Source organism: Nematocida major (assembly GCF_021653875.1).
Source record: "Nematocida major strain JUm2507 chromosome Unknown 2427, whole genome shotgun sequence".
NCBI classification, from domain to species: Eukaryota; Fungi; Microsporidia; genus Nematocida; species Nematocida major.
Window position 1 is genome coordinate 177,926 of NW_025952954.1, and position 15,714 is coordinate 193,639.

General features: G+C 51.8%; 10 protein-coding genes across 10 annotated transcripts; 7 read left to right on the forward strand and 3 right to left on the reverse strand.

Annotated features, from left to right (window-relative positions):
- Nucleotides 1-130: 130 nt before the first annotated feature.
- Nucleotides 131-430, reverse strand: NEMAJ01_0619 (uncharacterized protein; the record flags this gene model as incomplete). Its single annotated transcript, XM_047914457.1, has 1 exon — nt 131-430. One exon carries the CDS (start codon nt 428-430, stop codon nt 131-133), a length of 300 nt encoding a protein of 99 aa, XP_047770414.1.
- Nucleotides 431-1,317: 887 nt separating this feature from the next.
- On the reverse strand, nt 1,318-2,253 carry NEMAJ01_0620 (tyrosinase; the record flags this gene model as incomplete). Its single annotated transcript, XM_047914458.1, has 1 exon — nt 1,318-2,253. One exon carries the CDS (start codon nt 2,251-2,253, stop codon nt 1,318-1,320), a length of 936 nt encoding a protein of 311 aa, XP_047770415.1.
- Nucleotides 2,254-2,480: 227 nt separating this feature from the next.
- NEMAJ01_0621 (uncharacterized protein) lies at nt 2,481-3,158 on the reverse strand (the record flags this gene model as incomplete). The annotated part of the gene is made up of 1 exon (XM_047914459.1): nt 2,481-3,158. One exon carries the CDS (start codon nt 3,156-3,158, stop codon nt 2,481-2,483), a length of 678 nt encoding a protein of 225 aa, XP_047770416.1.
- Nucleotides 3,159-3,511: 353 nt separating this feature from the next.
- Nucleotides 3,512-6,127, forward strand: NEMAJ01_0622 (coatomer subunit beta; the record flags this gene model as incomplete). Its single annotated transcript, XM_047914460.1, has 1 exon — nt 3,512-6,127. One exon carries the CDS (start codon nt 3,512-3,514, stop codon nt 6,125-6,127), a length of 2,616 nt encoding a protein of 871 aa, XP_047770417.1.
- A 399-nt stretch (nt 6,128-6,526) lies between these two features.
- On the forward strand, nt 6,527-7,477 carry NEMAJ01_0623 (guanine nucleotide-binding protein subunit beta-2-like 1 protein; the record flags this gene model as incomplete). Its single annotated transcript, XM_047914461.1, has 1 exon — nt 6,527-7,477. The coding sequence occupies one exon, from the start codon at nt 6,527-6,529 to the stop codon at nt 7,475-7,477; it is 951 nt and encodes a 316-aa protein (XP_047770418.1).
- A 75-nt stretch (nt 7,478-7,552) lies between these two features.
- NEMAJ01_0624 (17beta-estradiol 17-dehydrogenase / very-long-chain 3-oxoacyl-CoA reductase) lies at nt 7,553-8,476 on the forward strand (the record flags this gene model as incomplete). Its single annotated transcript, XM_047914462.1, has 1 exon — nt 7,553-8,476. One exon carries the CDS (start codon nt 7,553-7,555, stop codon nt 8,474-8,476), a length of 924 nt encoding a protein of 307 aa, XP_047770419.1.
- Nucleotides 8,477-8,885: 409 nt separating this feature from the next.
- NEMAJ01_0625 (uncharacterized protein) lies at nt 8,886-10,283 on the forward strand (the record flags this gene model as incomplete). The annotated part of the gene is made up of 1 exon (XM_047914463.1): nt 8,886-10,283. One exon carries the CDS (start codon nt 8,886-8,888, stop codon nt 10,281-10,283), a length of 1,398 nt encoding a protein of 465 aa, XP_047770420.1.
- A 184-nt stretch (nt 10,284-10,467) lies between these two features.
- On the forward strand, nt 10,468-10,944 carry NEMAJ01_0626 (uncharacterized protein; the record flags this gene model as incomplete). The annotated part of the gene is made up of 1 exon (XM_047914464.1): nt 10,468-10,944. One exon carries the CDS (start codon nt 10,468-10,470, stop codon nt 10,942-10,944), a length of 477 nt encoding a protein of 158 aa, XP_047770421.1.
- Nucleotides 10,945-11,052: 108 nt separating this feature from the next.
- Nucleotides 11,053-14,028, forward strand: NEMAJ01_0627 (structural maintenance of chromosome 1; the record flags this gene model as incomplete). Its single annotated transcript, XM_047914465.1, has 1 exon — nt 11,053-14,028. The coding sequence occupies one exon, from the start codon at nt 11,053-11,055 to the stop codon at nt 14,026-14,028; it is 2,976 nt and encodes a 991-aa protein (XP_047770422.1).
- An 883-nt stretch (nt 14,029-14,911) lies between these two features.
- On the forward strand, nt 14,912-15,388 carry NEMAJ01_0628 (uncharacterized protein; the record flags this gene model as incomplete). Its single annotated transcript, XM_047914466.1, has 1 exon — nt 14,912-15,388. One exon carries the CDS (start codon nt 14,912-14,914, stop codon nt 15,386-15,388), a length of 477 nt encoding a protein of 158 aa, XP_047770423.1.
- Nucleotides 15,389-15,714: the final 326 nt, after the last annotated feature.

Below are 15,714 nucleotides of genomic sequence, written 5' to 3' on the forward strand. Positions count from 1 at the left end.
GAACCGCCCAGTAAAGCCCCAGGCCTTCCTAAAATTTCGAAGTCTCAAAAAGCCTCCTCCCATCCCCGTGCAAGAAAAGCAAAGCAGAATAAAATATAATATTGTTTATGAGTATACATTCGCGGGCTGCCTACTGGGAGCTTCTGTTTAGAAGCTGTATTTGCAGGGCGCTGCACTGGTGGACCAGCTTCTCGTTTTCAGCGGAAAGTTCAACGACAGCCTCCTTCAGCTCCTTCACTTGCATGTTCTCCTTTCCCTGTATGGCCTCTAGGCACAGGGCCAAGTCGTACTTTAAATTGTAGTCCCCCGTCTGCTCCGAGGCCATCGTAAGGTACTCCATTATTACCCGCCTTTCAGAATGAATCTTGCCTTTCCCCACCTCTTCGACTCTTTCCTCGTTTGTTTTTTCCTCAAAAGGCGCTCTTCGCATGCGCAAAAATAAACCAAGCCATTTATACTTAAAAAGGCGGGGAGGCTCCCGCGTCTCCCAAAAGAGGGCGTGAGAGGTGGGCGGGCTGGCGAGAGAGTGTGCGCGCTAATGGTATAATGGTAGAACGCAACCCTTCCAAGGTTAAGACCCGGGTTCGATTCCCGGTTAGCGCACTTTTTTGTCTCCGCCAAAGCACGGCCCGCGGGCAAGCAAAGCGAGTGGATAGCAGGCGAGCAAGTCCGGGTTATAGTAAAGCACGGAGTTAGTAGCAAGCACTGAATTAGCAAACTAGTAAACTAGTAAAGTAAGTGAATTAGCAAACTAGTAAACTAGTAAAGTAAGTGAGTTAGTGAATAGTAGTAAAATAGCAAACTAAGTGAATAGTATCAAAGTACTGCTGAATTAGTGAATAGTAGTAACCTAAGTGAATTAGTGAGTTAGTAAACTAGTAACCTAAGTGAATAGTAGTAGCCTAAGTGAATTAGTAGACTAGTAGCCTAAGTGAATAGTAGTAAACTAGCAAACTAAGTGAATAGTAGCAAAGTGCTGCTGAATAGTAGTAAAGTACTGCTGAATTAGTGAGTTAGTAGCCTAAGTGAATAGTAGCAAGCAAGCACTGAAACACTGTACGAGCAAAACACCAAAACAAATGAATAGTAAAATACTGAATGCAAATAATAAACCGAGTGAAATAGCAAATACTGTGAGGTAACCAGGGAAACAGGAAAATACTGCATACGATAATAAACCGAGTGAGCTAGTAAACTACAGGACGCGAATAGTGCGCCCTTTGAATGGCCTCCCGTGCAAGCAGCGAAGAAGTAAATAGGGCGTAATTCCAGGGCTTGCGCGTGTTTATTTTTGGGCTGCTCTGGCACTTCTTTGGCCTACGCTCTCGCTGCACGGCTCTCCCTGTACTCGATGCGCGTACTCAGGGCAATCGCCTGCCTAACCGTCATGTTGAACGGGTACAGGACAGTGTCCAGCTTCTCCTGCGGGTAGAGATACTTCTCCGCGCGAGGATTCTCTCTGTACAGGCGCATCCTTTGCTCCCAGATGTACTCCACGTACGAGTGATGGTGCCAGAAAAGAGGGTCGTTCGTGCTTTGCATGTACGACATGTCCCCATACTCGCCGCCTAGGTTCAGGTGCACGAGAGCGTGCGGAATCAGCTCAAGCTCTATCGTGAAGTCGTAGAAGCTGTTTTTCTTGCGCACGATTCGGTCGATCTCCTCCTCGTTGTAGAAGGGGTCGATCTTCCTGTTGCGGGTGCGCTGCAGGCAGTGCGTGACAGGCTCGTGCACGAGAAAGCATCGGGTAAGTCCCCAGTGGGCGCTGTCCAGCATCGGGGACTCGCTCGGATTATCCGCATCGAGGGCCCAGTTCCAGTACGGGACTGTGATATCGTCCTGCCCGGAGACGGCTCTCAGAAGATATTCATAGTAAAGAAGGAAGAGCCTGTGCCACGGGAGAAACTCCAGGGAGTTGTGCGCATACCCACGCACGGTAAAGTGGACTCGCGCGAGTGGCTCCAAATATCCGGACTTTCTCAGGAGCTCCACGGCCTCCCTGTACGCTTTCCACTCTTTCTGCGTGAGGTCTCGGAACTCTTTTCTCACGACTTTTCTCTCCACCCGGGGAATGTGCAGATACTCCTCGTCTATGGCTATGAGTGGGTTTATAAAAAAGTCCCCGAGGTCGTCGCTTTCCTCGGGATACGCCTGCGGGAATGGGTTGTTCTGCACGGGAATGGAGGTGTGGATGAGGGCGCGTGCAAACTTTGAAAAGGCAAGCAGGGCCTGCACGATCACTTTTTCTTGCATTTTTTGCAGTTTCTCCGAGAATTTATACTTTTGAAATTCAGCCGCGGAAAAAGCAGCACTTTCCCGGGGAAATGCCGGAAATACCCTGCAGGAAGGCGCGACTTTTAGTGCAGGAGGGGGCTTTGCGCGGGGGGATACTTCGCCGTGTTTTCAGAGCCTGCCTGTTCTTTCTATTGGGCCTGCTGGTAAAACTCGCGTATTTGCGAAGAGACTTTCTATAAATGCGTTTATTTTATTCCTGGGACGGTCTTTGTCGCTTTATACACCATCTTCTTGAAAACGGTCTCGTTTTCCTGCATGTGGACGAGGACTCCCATGTACGCATACTTCCTGGTGGCTGCCTGGATGAGCATTCTCTCGATGTTTTCCGTGAAGAAGCTCCTGGTGACGCTTTCCTTTACCTTGAACTTTTTGAATATCTCAACAACCTCTTCCTCCGGCATTATCTCGGCGCCAAAGGAGACAATAATGTGCTTTTTGCTGCAGAGTCTAAGAACCTCCTTTACGTTGTATATCCACCGCCTTCTTCTGTGCGGGCTCCTGTACCCGGCCATGTTTATGTTCACGTATATTTGGCTGTGCACGGCACTTGACATGGACCCTTTGTTGAACGGGCAGCGGTCCTTTGTCAGATCCGGGCGAATCATGTCTATCTTCCACTGCACGCACCGGAAAATCTCTTCGGGCGAGCACACTTCGAGCTCGCATATGTCAAACTTGTCGGATATGGCGTATATGTCTCTCGGCCGGGTTTGCAGCGCAACCCCCTCTATCGTCACTTTGGAAATTCCCTCCCTTCTCTGCGGGGGGCTTTTCTTTTCCTGCACGTGCACGGTGTACGCAAATATCTGCTTGCTTGCATCGCTTTCTCCCCTTTCTGCGCTGTGCTGTGCATCCACGTACATGCAGAAAATTCCCATTTGAATATTTTTATGCACGCCCGCAGAAGAGCATCCTTGCAAAGTCGGGATGCCCCGTCTCTCCCGGGCGGATACGGCGTGGAGTTTGCATGCGTCGCTGCCCTTCTGCGGGAAAGGCTGAATTTCCGCGTTTTCTCTCCATCCCAGCACGTCCCAGGACTTTTTTGTGCAAAATATCTGCTTTCAAGGCCTCTGGCTGAACATGCTGCTAGCACCCGCCGAGGCCTGCTCTATAGTATCTTTTCAGGTTCTCCTGAAATAACCGATTTCTGTGCGGACTTTGCTTGATTTCGCCTGTGCTTGGCAATATAAATATAATTTATTCTTGTGTTTTTTATATGTCTACAACCTGCGGCCGTGCACTATATGCGTCCAGAGACTTGGATGGGGTTCGAAGCAAGGACTCTCTGAAGATGCTGCTCACGCGAGGAACAGACGAGAACAAAATAGACGCTTTGTGGCAGATAATAAAGGAAACAGGAATGGGCGTAAACCACGAAAGTCTGCTCATGACGCTTACCATGGTCATTCCAAACAGCAAAGACAAGAAGCTTATTCAAATGTTCTATCTGTACATGGAAAATATAGCGATAGAAGACGCGGAGGGAAACATCCGGGACGAAGTTCTTATGCTGTGCAACATGATTCGGGGGCATCTGGCGCACCCCAACGAGTACGTGCGGGCCCGAGCCATTCGGGCTGTTGGAAAGTTCAGAAGTGCCTCGATTTTTGACGTTTTGAAGGTGCCCTTCGTGGAGAACATATCGTACTCAAACCCTTTTGTGAGGAGCGCAATATACATAGCACTGCGCTCGCTTCTGAAGAGCAGGGAGCTTTCCAGCGTCTTTTCCGACGTTATTCCTGCCCTGCGGGAGCAGCTGCTCAAGGAGGGAGACCCCGTGTGCCTCTCCGAGGGGTATAAAACCGTGGAGGAGGTTGACAAGGCGTGCGCTTTGGAGATATACGAGAAAATGAAGGATACTGCGCACGAGTGCCTGCAGGAGTGCTTCATTCGGAGCGCGGAGGCAGCTGGGGACGCGCAGAGAGTCCTGGAGATCTTTAAGGGAACGTCCTCCAGGAGAGTGGAGCTGCAGGCGGGCGTGGCTTTGGTCCGGATCTCAGCGGATCGCGAGGTTTTGAAGCCCGTCGTTGAGAAGCTCTTTGACATGTCGAGCGAGTATTTGGACGCGCACTCGAAGGAGATGATCATAAACGCGTGCAAAAGAGCGTGGCGAAGCGGAAGGTTTTCCTTCGAGAATATGGCGATACAGATCGCGCAGATGATAACGCCGGCTCTTGCAAAGGTAAACGAGAGCCTGTCGCAGAGCATTTTGGAAATGGCCATGGGCGTGCTTTCCGTCGTCGAGGCGCGAGAGCTTTTCGTCTTTTTGTGCCAGAACATGCAAAGTCCCCCCGTAAACAGCCAGAGCAGTGCAGGACACTCCGGGAGCAAGGACAAAATATTCTTCATGCGCGCACAGAAGGAGCTTCTCAAGAAGTACCGGATGCACACGGAGGAGCAAGTCCAGAAAACAGTTGAGCTTCTGTGCTCGGGCGTGCCAGAACTCGCAATGGAGGCTGCGGAGTTTCTGGACGTTTTTTTGTCCGTCGAGGGGAAGGGGAGCGCGCTTTCGAAAGTTGTAAAAACCATCCCCGAAATAAAATTTGGAAAACTGCTCCGGAGGGTTTTTTCCCTGATAGAAAAGCACGCGGATGTGGGGGCAGCGAGAGACTCGGTCAGGGAGGTGCTGGGAGCCTTCTCTTCAGAGCACAGCGGCATTCTTTCGGAGGCGAAAAGAAGCCCGCAGGAAACGGGCAAGATTTTTCCGGGGGTTTCTGTCGCGTCTTTTCTCCTGCAGATGTCCACGCACATGCGCGAGTGCAAAGAACCTGAAAAAACGGAGTTTCAGGCAGATGTTATGGCGGCAGTGCTGAAGATGTACGCCCTCGGGAAGAAGGCGGGGGCGCTTGACGAGCCTTCCAGGATCTCTCTCCTGCGGCTGGCCTCTCTCGTCGGCGCAGACGGGGCAGAGAAAGCCCTGAAGGCAGTTGGAAGCGGGAATTCCCCCGGAAAAGCCCTGCTGGAGTTTGCAGGGGAGGCCCAGCTGGACGTTTTGGCGCGCCCTGCATTCTCCCTGATACAGGAGAAGGGCACTCTCCTCATGAATGCAAGCCCGCTGAAGCGGTTTGTGCGCACGGCAGATGCTCCCTCTTTGAACAAGCTGAAGAGCGTGTTCCAGCTTACATCCGCAGTCGATCCGCTCTACTGCGAGTGCCAGATCACAACCACGCGCACGGAGATACTTCTGGACATTCTTTTGGTGAACCAGACAGATGCTCTTTTGGAGACCGTTGAGTTTGACTTTGTCTCCAGCCCGAATATACGAATACTCGGAGCAGTGACTCTCGACAAGCTTCGCCCGTATATGATGCGCACGCTGAAGGTAACGCTTCTCATGGAGGAGGCAGACTCCGGGTACATCGGAGGAACAATCACCGCAGGGCGTATTGGGAGAGACGACTACTTCCTGCAGAACATGCAGGAAATCCGGTTCAACCTCTCAGACATGCTCCACAGAAAGAGCATCACCCGCGAGGAGTTCCGGGAGAAGTGGCCGGTTTTGCTGTGGGAGAATCTGTACACGATCACGCTAACGGACCCACTGCTCACGCCGAGCGGAGTGATTGAAAAGATCCAGGGGGAGATAGAGGGCAGCGAAGTCGAAAGCAGGGCAGCATACGAAGAAGAGAGCGGGGCGCAGAAGAAGGGCATACTTGTGCGCAATATATATGCCGAAACAGCACAGGGAACAGAGATATACATAAATGCAACAGCCCTGGCGGAGAAGGGAAAGGGGCTTACAGCCACCTTTAGAATACGCGGAGAAAAGTGCCGCGTTGTAAAGTCTCTCTGCCAGCTCATCTCGAAGAAGATCAAGGCCTTGGCGCCCTAGGAGGATTCGGAAGAAGCAATGAATAAATGCGCACAGTCTTAAACACGAAGAAACCAAATTTCTGCGCAGAGAACAGCCGCTGCCAAGAGCCCGCAGAAGAGAGAGTGTCTGGGAGGAGAAAATGCGCGGAGTCTCTCTTCTCAGCCTCCTCTGTGCGGGCAGTGCGACCCCGTGCAAGTGCCATTCCATGAAAGTGCTTCTCTCGGAGTGCTCGGGGCTTTTCCAGCGCTCTCTTGTGATTCGGTCGCACGAGCCCGGGCTTTTTCGCAGGTGCTTCGCAGGGCATGCTGGGCGCTTTCTGCAGGCTGTTTTCTGCCGTGCTGCCGTTTCAGGGACTCTTTTCGCATTTTCCTGCGCAGTAACGTAAATATTATTTTTAATTTTTTTCCGCCCTTGCAAATGACAAGTACAGTCGCATCCTCAAAACTGAAGCTGAAGTTCAACGCACACACTGAAAGAGTTACCGACTTGAAGATAAAGCAGGAAAACGGAAAGCAGATATTATACACCGCATCTAGAGACAAAACCATCAAGGGATGGGAGTTCATAACTGGAAGCACTGGCGAAACTCTCGCAAAGCTCTCCAAGCTGCACGCAAAACACGGAGGCTTTGTGACCTCTCTCGGAATTTCCGACTCTGCAAACTACTTGGTCTCCGTTGGAGCAGACGACACCATAAGAAAGTGGCCAAGCTCCCCCACAGAGGAAACGAAGACAGCAACCCACCCAGGAAAGCCGTACTGCGTCCTCGTGCACAACACTGGAAGCGAAGAGTACATTTTCACCGGAGGAAAGCAGCCAGGCCTCAACATCTGGAACAGCTCCCTCCAGCTGAAGAAGCAGCTGATCCGAGAGGACAACCCAGCAGCCTTCATCACCGTGATCAAGGCCGTCCCAAAGAAGCCAGAGACTGTTTTGTGCGCATACGCAGACGGAGCAATTGTCGCGTGGAACATCGAAACTGGAGCAATCGAGAGCACCATGAAGGAGCACGCATGCATTTTGGACTCGCTTGTGGTTAGCCCAGACGGCTCCCTTTGCGCAACTGCAGGAAGAGATAAAAACGTCCTCCTGTGGGACCTCAAGGAGCAGGGATCAAACAAGTGCGAGATCTCCGTTGGAGACGCAGTCAGCTGCCTGGAGTTCGCCCTGTCCGCATACTGGCTGGCAGCAGGAACGGAGACGTCGATCATGATCTGGGATATACTCGAGAGAGACGTGGTCGTGGAAATCCCAAACCCAGAAGACTGTAAAGGATCATGCACAGCCATTTGCTGGCTGGATGGGTTCACTCTTATCGCAGGATACTCCGACGGAACCGTCAGAAAGTACACTATTGACGTGGAATAGCTGAAATAAAAACACTTAAGAATATGCGCTGCTGCAGGCATGCTTTTTCTTTTATTCTGCTTTTTCATTTTTCGCATGTTTGTTGTGTGCGCGCTGGGATGGGCTGCGACGCTTCTTTTGGGGAATGCGCTGGTTGTGCTCGCCGTGGAGATATGCTGCACTGCAGTCAGGCGCATCAGAAATGGGCTTATTTTGGGAAGAATGCGCGGAAAGTGGGCAGTTGTAACGGGGTGCACGGACGGAATTGGCCTGAGCATGGCGAGAGAGCTTGCCCGCTGCAAAGTGAACCTGATTTTGGTCAGCAGGTCCCCGGAGAAGCTGGAGGCTTTGCGGCAGGACCTTTCCAAGGAGGTCGAGGCGAAGGTGATTCCCATAGACTTTGAGCAGGAGGTGGACTTCCGCAGCGCCCTGGAGCCTGCAAGAGAGTGCTCTCCGTGCCTGCTGGTGAATAACGTGGGCGTGAATGAGGCAGGACCCACTGCATTCGCTGAGCACACGGAGAAAAGCATCCACAGGATCCTGCAGGTGAACATAGTGAATACAATCGGAATAACGAAAGAGTTCCTCGCGTGGGGGGCATCCCCCGCCGGGAAAAGGTACATTTTGTCGACAGGATCCATGCTGGGGATCATGCCGAGTCCCTTCCAGCAGGTTTACGCTGGGTCAAAGGCTTTCCTGCAGGCGTGGATGGACTCTGTCGCGAGCGAGCCCACGGACTGCCACTGCGAGGTGCTTATGACGGGCCTGGTCTGCTCGAAGCTTTCCGGCGCGAAGAAGCCGAACCTTTTCACGCCCTCCGCGGAGCTGTACGGGCAGAACTGCATCCACTCCTTCGGGACCGGGCACGTTACGTACCCGTATTTTCCGCACTTCATTCTCAGCATGTTTCTGCGCGTACTTCCGGGCTCTCTGGTGGGAGCGGCCATGCGCAGGGTTGGAGAAGCCGTTCGCGCCATGAAGAGGAGGAAGAGCGAGGCCGCAGCAAAGAAGAAGGAGTAGCCTGGCCCTATCTGCAGAGTTTTAAGGTGCGGGCATTAAGGGAATCTGCTCCTCTCACGGCAGAAGCGCATTGCGCAGACGGCCTTTTGTCTGGCAAGAAATAAACTGTTTTGCTCCTGCCTGAAAGTACGCTTTGGTTTGGCAGGATGTTTCTCTGCTTGGGAGGGCTGCAGGAGGAGCCTGCACGCGATTTATAGCCCTTCCAGCACGAGGAAACCCGTGAATGCCGTGGGAATTGTGAAAGCCATTTTCAAGGTGGCGCCCTGATGCGCCGCACCAGAAACGGACAAACAGGAAGCTTTGCCTGGATGTGCCCTGCAGGTGGTTTGAAGGGCGCTGTCTGCCTTTTTTCTCGTTTTCCCCGTTCGCTCTGGCCTCTACATATAGAGAATTTTCTTTGTCTTTTTTTATGTCGAAGTTCTTTGAGGGATTAGACGACGCTCCGCAGAAGAAAGTTCGCTCTGCGATTTCTGCCGAGATGGAAGACGATGAGTGCGGGGAGGAAAAGCCCAGCCTGTCGAACAAGGAAAAAAAAGACGAAGAAGTTGCGCAGATGTGCAGGGATGCCTCGTTTAAGAAGCCAAAAGACGTTGAGCAGTTTTTCAAAAAGCTCACGAAGTACTCGGCGCACTTCAGCCGGCAGGGAGTTCCCTCGGCCCTCCTGGAGTTTCTCGCGGAGACGGAGGGGAAGAAGGAAACGCCCTCTATATTCAAGCAGAAGAAGATAAAGTTCCTGGAGAAGTACCAGGAGGCGGAAGTTGTTCTGGAGCTTGTCGAGGAGAAGAAGAAAAAGAAGAGCTACATGGAGGAAATATCAAAGACGTACCTCATAGAGAGCCTGGAGAAGAGGAAGGCAGCGCTTCTCGAGATAGAGGGCGTGGGTGATCTGTCCAGCAGCGAAAGGCACCGAATAAACCTGTACATGACCAGCTGCCTCATTGAGGAGAGCATGCAGGAGCACTACGCCGAGATTGTGCGGAGGATGAAGAAAGAGGCTGAGTTCGTGGATGCGAAGGAGGAGGCAGACCTGCTGCGCACGCGAGTTGGGAAGTACGTTAAGAAATTGATCAAAAACATCCAGATACAAGATCGAAACGGCGAGTCCTGGGAGAGCCAGTACAAAGACCTGCAGGAAATTGCTCTCGCCCTGAAGAAGGCCACGTCCGTGCCGGAGGAGGGCCTTTTGGAGGTGGACTATTTCCTGCGGAGGGAAAAGCCTGCCCCGTGCCCGCACCTTTCCAACGAGTTTATCCAGAAAGAGGTTTCCAGCCACGGATACCCGCAGTTTGAGATGGTCGATAAAATCAGGTCTCTGCCCCTGGAGGAGGCGCTGGCTCTGCACAGAGAGCACGCTTCCTCCACCCTCAGCGCAGAGGGAGAGTCTGCAGAGCACTCAGTCACCATATGCTTCTACAAAATGGCGGAGGAGCTGGGAATGCGGGCATTTGCGGAGAGGGACTTTGCAAGCGCAATGGACCTCCTGGAGACCGTGTACTACAATAAAACCATCTGGAGCAGCCCGCAGACAGAGCAGATTCTGGAGGTGCTTTGCCTGTGCTTTGAGAAGAAGATGAAGGAAAAGAAGTTTTTCGACGTCTTCAAGAAGAGCCTTCTGCAGATAGGAGATAACCTGCTGCTTCTCAGGTCGCAGAATCCGAAGATGGAAATTGCAAGGGCATTCACCTTCTTGCGCCTGGGGGACTACATGGGCGCACACGCTATTGTCGCATCTCTGCTGCCAAATTTCAACTGCGAAAACCTCCTGCGGGCAAGGGCGATGGAGATACTTTTGACCCCTTCAGAGTGAGCGGGCAGAGGCATTGCCTTGCACCTGCACCCGAAGACTCGGAAAAATGAAGTAAATTATGCGCATGCTTTTGTCGTGCATGCAGAATTCTTTGGGCTTTGTTCTTTTCTGTGCGTGGATTTCTGGGTGGGCGGTGGATCACGCCTGTTTATTGCCGTATATATTCTCTATTTATTTTTATTGCATGTTTATTTTCGTTGCGCTGAGCCTTCTTATTGTTCTATCTATCGCCTTCTACATTCGGAGAAGCATCTTGCAGCAGGAGAAAGCAGATTTGGTCTATGACAATGCGTATCTGAAGGAGTATCTTGAGCTTTCTCCGGAGGCCTCCCAGCTGGACCACTTCAACGTGCTCACGAAGGCCAGCATATACCTCATTGAGAAGGAGGAGGAGCTGGAAAACGAGACAAAGGCGCTGTACTCCCTGTTCTACGCCCGCATGGTGAGCAATACCCTGTGGGAGCAGCTCAAGAAGGCCAAGGATGAGCTGCACCTTGACAAAATAACGATAGAGGCCGAGCTGGGAAGATACGCGAAACTCGACAAGTCCAGCATAGAGAGGCACCGGAAGCGCCCAGAAGTCCACACAAAGGAGAAGCTCTCGTACGCCTTCAGCAACAGCGAGCTGAAGGAGCTGTACGAAAGAATCAAGAAGCAATAAATATACAGTCACAGCCGGGCTCTCACCAATTTCCTGCACTGCGCCGGAAAGAATGATCAATTTCGCACTTGCAGCGCATGGCTTAAATATTTTCTATTTTCTATTTTTATGGCCATTCTTAGTTTGAAGATACTTTCCTTCAAGACGTACGACAAAGTCGAAAATATTCCATTTTCTGCATTTACGTGCATTGTGGGCCCGAACGGGTCTGGGAAGAGCAACTTGGTGGATGCGCTGCTCTTTGTTCTGGGATCGAGTACTTCTGAGATCAGAGGCACGCTGGCTGCAAGGAGCAGTCCCTCCCCAACCGCGGTGGAAGTCTCTCTCCGGGGCCAGACTGGCGTTGTAGTCCGCCTCCGAAGGGAGCTGCACAACGAAGTCTCGTCTTTCTTTATAGACGACCGGAAAGTTGCGCAGTCCGAGTATGCTGCGTATTTGGAGGGGCAGAACATATCCACCGTCCACAGGAACTTTCTCATCTCGCAGAACGAGTCCCTGATAAAATCCCCGAAAGACCTGACAAAATTCATCGACAAGATATCCGGGTCCTTTGCGATGAAGGAGGAGTACCGGAGCCTGAAGGAGAGCAAGGACGCGCATGCAAGGGAGTACCAGGAGATTCTGGACCGAAAGCGGGCAGCCGAAGTCTCCTCGCGGGAGTACGAGGAGGTTCTTCTCCTGCGGAAGAAGCACGCGGAGCTTCTGGGGAAGAAGCGGGTGATCTCCAGCGCAAAGATTAGGGGGCAGCGCGAGTCCATAAAGGAGGCGAAGGCAGACTTGAAAAAAAGGCTGCAGGAGGCCGAGAGAAAGCACGAAATCTCGTCAGGGCAGGGCACAGCAGCCCCAGGGCAGAGGGAAATTGCGAGTCTCCACACCGAGCTGATCAAGTGCCGTGCGATGAAGGCTGGAGTGCGGCACAGGGAAGACGCGAAAAAAGAAAAAGCTGAAGAGGCTGAGCGGGCCCAGGAAGAGCGCAGGAAGCGCGTGGAGGAGCTGCAGGAGAAAATTGCAGAAGCAAGCGCCCACATTGAGGAGGCAGACTGGCACGCCAGGAGGGCGAAGGAGAGCACCGTCTACAACGAGAGGTACGAGCGAGAGATGATTGTCCGGGCTCTCTCGGAGATTCAGAAAATAGAGGACTCGAAGAGCATCCTGCAGCTGAAGATCGAGCTCGGGGAAATCCGGAGAGAAATAAAAGAAGCCGAAAAAAAAGACGCAGAAGCTCCCCCCGAGGAAAAAACGAGCAAAAAACTCGCGCAGCTAAACCAGGCCCTTCTGGAGACGCTGAAGGAAATTTCAAAAAAAGCGTACAAAACCAAAGAGGGCGAGTACAGTGCTCGCCTGGGGTACCTTATTTCTCGAATAAAGTCAACGGTTCCGCACGTTCTTGGGCGGGTCTGCGATCTTGTCACGTGCCGGGAGGAGAAGTACCGCCAGGCAGTGCACGCTCTCCTGCACGGGAAGAGAAACGTGCTTATAATAGAGCAGGAGAAGCACGCTCTTTCGATACTCAACGGCCTGGCGCAGTCTGGGGCTGGGCGAGTGACAATTCTCCCGCTGAACAGGCTGCACGCAGAGAGGGAGCTGAGCGCGTGCAAAGAGAACAGGAGCGCGCAGAAAAGCGCATCTGTTCCTGCGGGGTACGTTTTGTGCCGGGATGTTGTGCAGGTCCCTGGCGAGGGGAGAGCGCACTTTGAGAAAATACTCGAGTACGTGTGCGGGAATGCCCTTATATACACGGGGGATGGGAGTCCGGCGGAGAACAGAGCAGGAGAAAAAGTGGTTACTTTGGACGGAGTGGTCATATCCAGGGACGGAGTAGTGCGGAAAGTGTCGGCGGCGGAGAGTGCGGGCGGTTTGAGCGAGCTCGAGGAGAGGCGGGACCGGCTGCTGGCGGAAATACAGCGGGAGGGGAAAATGCCCTGCGAGTCTGGCCCTGGGAAAAGCCGGGAGGTGGCAGAGCTGGAAGAAAAGTACGCGGCTGCGCAGAGGCACTTGGAGGAGGCCGAGGAGGACGTGCGGGAAAAGGTGCAGCGGGTTTTGGAGGGCTCGAAGATCCCCGAGAACGTGATACGGCAGGCCAAGGAGGAGGGGATTATTGACAGCTCGTCCGCGGAGAGGAAGGCCGAGCAGTTCCTCAGGAAGAAGACGATGTGGAAAAATCGGCTGGACATTTTGCAGGAGCACCTGGGAAGGCTGCAGAGAGAAAAAGAAAAAGACGCTCCGGAGGAAGACTCGCCGGAGGAGAGCGCAGAAGCCTTGGGGGCGCAGATAGAGATGCTTGAGGCGAGAATCTTGGAAGCCGCAAAGAGAGAGCCCTGCGGGGAAATAGAGATCAAAATCATCAAAGAGCAGATTCTCTCCCTTGACGATGAGCTCGAGGAAATAGAGCAGTACATGGCCGAGGAGGGGATCACCGAGGAGGAGGTCCGAAGTGCTCCAGCGCCTGCGGGGGAGGACCTTGAGAAAGTCCGGCGAGAAATCGACAGTGTCCGGGCTCTCCTGCAGAGGAAGGGCGCAGTTGCAGAAACCCACAAGATTTTCGCGCAGATAGAGAGCGAGGCTGAAGAGAAGAAGCACGTGCTGGCGGAAGTCTCCAAGAACTTCCACCGCGTGCGGAAGGAGCGAGCGAGCCTTTTCCTGGGGACTTTTGACCGAATCAACAGCCTGATCAACAAAAAATACGCGAAGTTGACGGAGAATGTTTCGGGGCATGTGCGGGCGCATTTGGGGCTGGAAAACCCTGTGGAGCCGTATCTTGCTGGCACGCAGATATTTGTGATGCCCACCGGAAAAACCTTCAGAGAGGCAAAGTATCTGTCTGGCGGGGAGAAAACAATGGTTGCGCTGGCACTCCTGCTTTCTGTGGACTCGATATATCCCTCTATGTTCTACATTTTTGACGAGCTGGATGCTGCTTTGGACCGGGATAAAATAGCCTCTCTGCGGGCGTCTCTGCAGGAAATACAGGCACAGTTTATTGCAGTTACCCACCGGATAGAGCTGTTTGAAACTGCAGATACGCTTGTGGGGGTTGCACGCCCCCCGTCTGGGCACTCGCAGGTGTTTACGCTTCGCCTGTGACGGGCCTGAATAAATTGTTGTGTCTATCGTGGGATTCTTTGTTGGTGGAGGCTTTTGGGCTTTTCTACGGGGCTGGAAACAGCTGGGCGCTTAGGAAATTAATCAATAGATCTAGATAGTTACTCCGCTGGACGCGTTTTTGTGCATATTTCTTGCTCTATGGCACATGGCATGCTATGGCTGACTAGGTCCTTATATTAAGGTGTGATTGGAACAGTCTTTCTGCGGGTCTAAATGCGCAATTTAATTGTCCATTCTGGGCTAGGACATTCTATTTCCCTTATTCAGGCATATTTTATCCTGTCCCAATACGGGTTTATTGCACTTCTTGTTTATTTAAGGGCGAGCATTTCTGAACTTCAGAGAAAGAAAGCAACCCTGCAATCATACAATACACATCTTACCTCTGTATATCACGGAGGCGGCGCACTAAGCTCTTCGATCTCTCAACCACATAAAACATAAAAGCCGTGGACTATGGCACTGCGCTGTTCACACTAGGCTACCTCTCAGTGAAAAAACAAGAAACCAAGAAGAAAAAGTAAACACCCTGAGCTGACTACACATTGTGCTGCTCGTTACAGGTAGGTTAAACTCTTCGGCGGATATCTTTCTAGCTCGATTCTGGGATGTGTATCTGTGGCAGCTTGGCTTCTAACCCAAGCTTCGCGCTCCTTACTGGCACCTGCAGTAAGCTTTCAATAATCAACCAACAACTACAACAAACTCAGTCCAGCGAACTATCTATATCCTATTATTATCCACTTACACTTGCACATACACATATACCTGTACATATACTTATACATATAGCAAACAAGTACCCAAATATAAATAAATTCAAAGACTAAAAAACAAACTGTACACATTTTCATTTTTGGCAATGAATAAGCGCCAGGACAATGTACTGATAAACATCGGCGTAGACAAGTTTGCAAAAGAGCTGGAGGAAACAAGAATTTCAATTCCATGTGCCACAGATCCGTACAAGCTTATCTCTCAGGTTTACTACAATGTGGAGAACAACTGCGAGATAGTAGTCGCCGGCGGCGCATCAGAAAAGAGAAAAAAGAAACTCACCCGTGCACTGCATGCGAGAATATACGAGTTTCTGCACCAAAAGTGTCTGACGTTCAGCCACAGCTACTACAAAAGCATCGAGAAAGGCAGCAAAAAGAACATTGCAAGGCGGGTCTTGCAAAAGAAAAGAGGGCAGCTAGTGCACAGAATAGACCAAAACAACCAAGAGCTGGAAGAAGTCCCTCTCATATCTCTGGAGCTGGATGGCTTTATGAAGATGCTTGCGGATCTCCCAGAGAAGAATACCCACTGCCCCAGGCCATGCAGAGTCTCTGTATAAGAAGGTGCTGTGCGAGGGGAGGAGAGAAACTTTGTAGAATTCGGGTTATTCGGGCGTTCTTTCAGGGTATGCTGGAGCTGGCGCATGCATTTGAGGCGTATGCAGGGCACGAAGTAAGCAAAAACTCGAATGTCTCTTCTTCTTCTAACCAGGCCGACTTCTCCCACGAGAACTAGCAAGCACCAGACTTCGCTGAAATAAATACAGCAAGTTCATGCATGTTGTAGTACGGGAATTGCTAGTGAAAGTCTCTGCCTTTATTGTTTATTGGTGTGCTTATACAGACACGATTTATTCTATCCCATAGTATCTAAGCCATGCAGCCC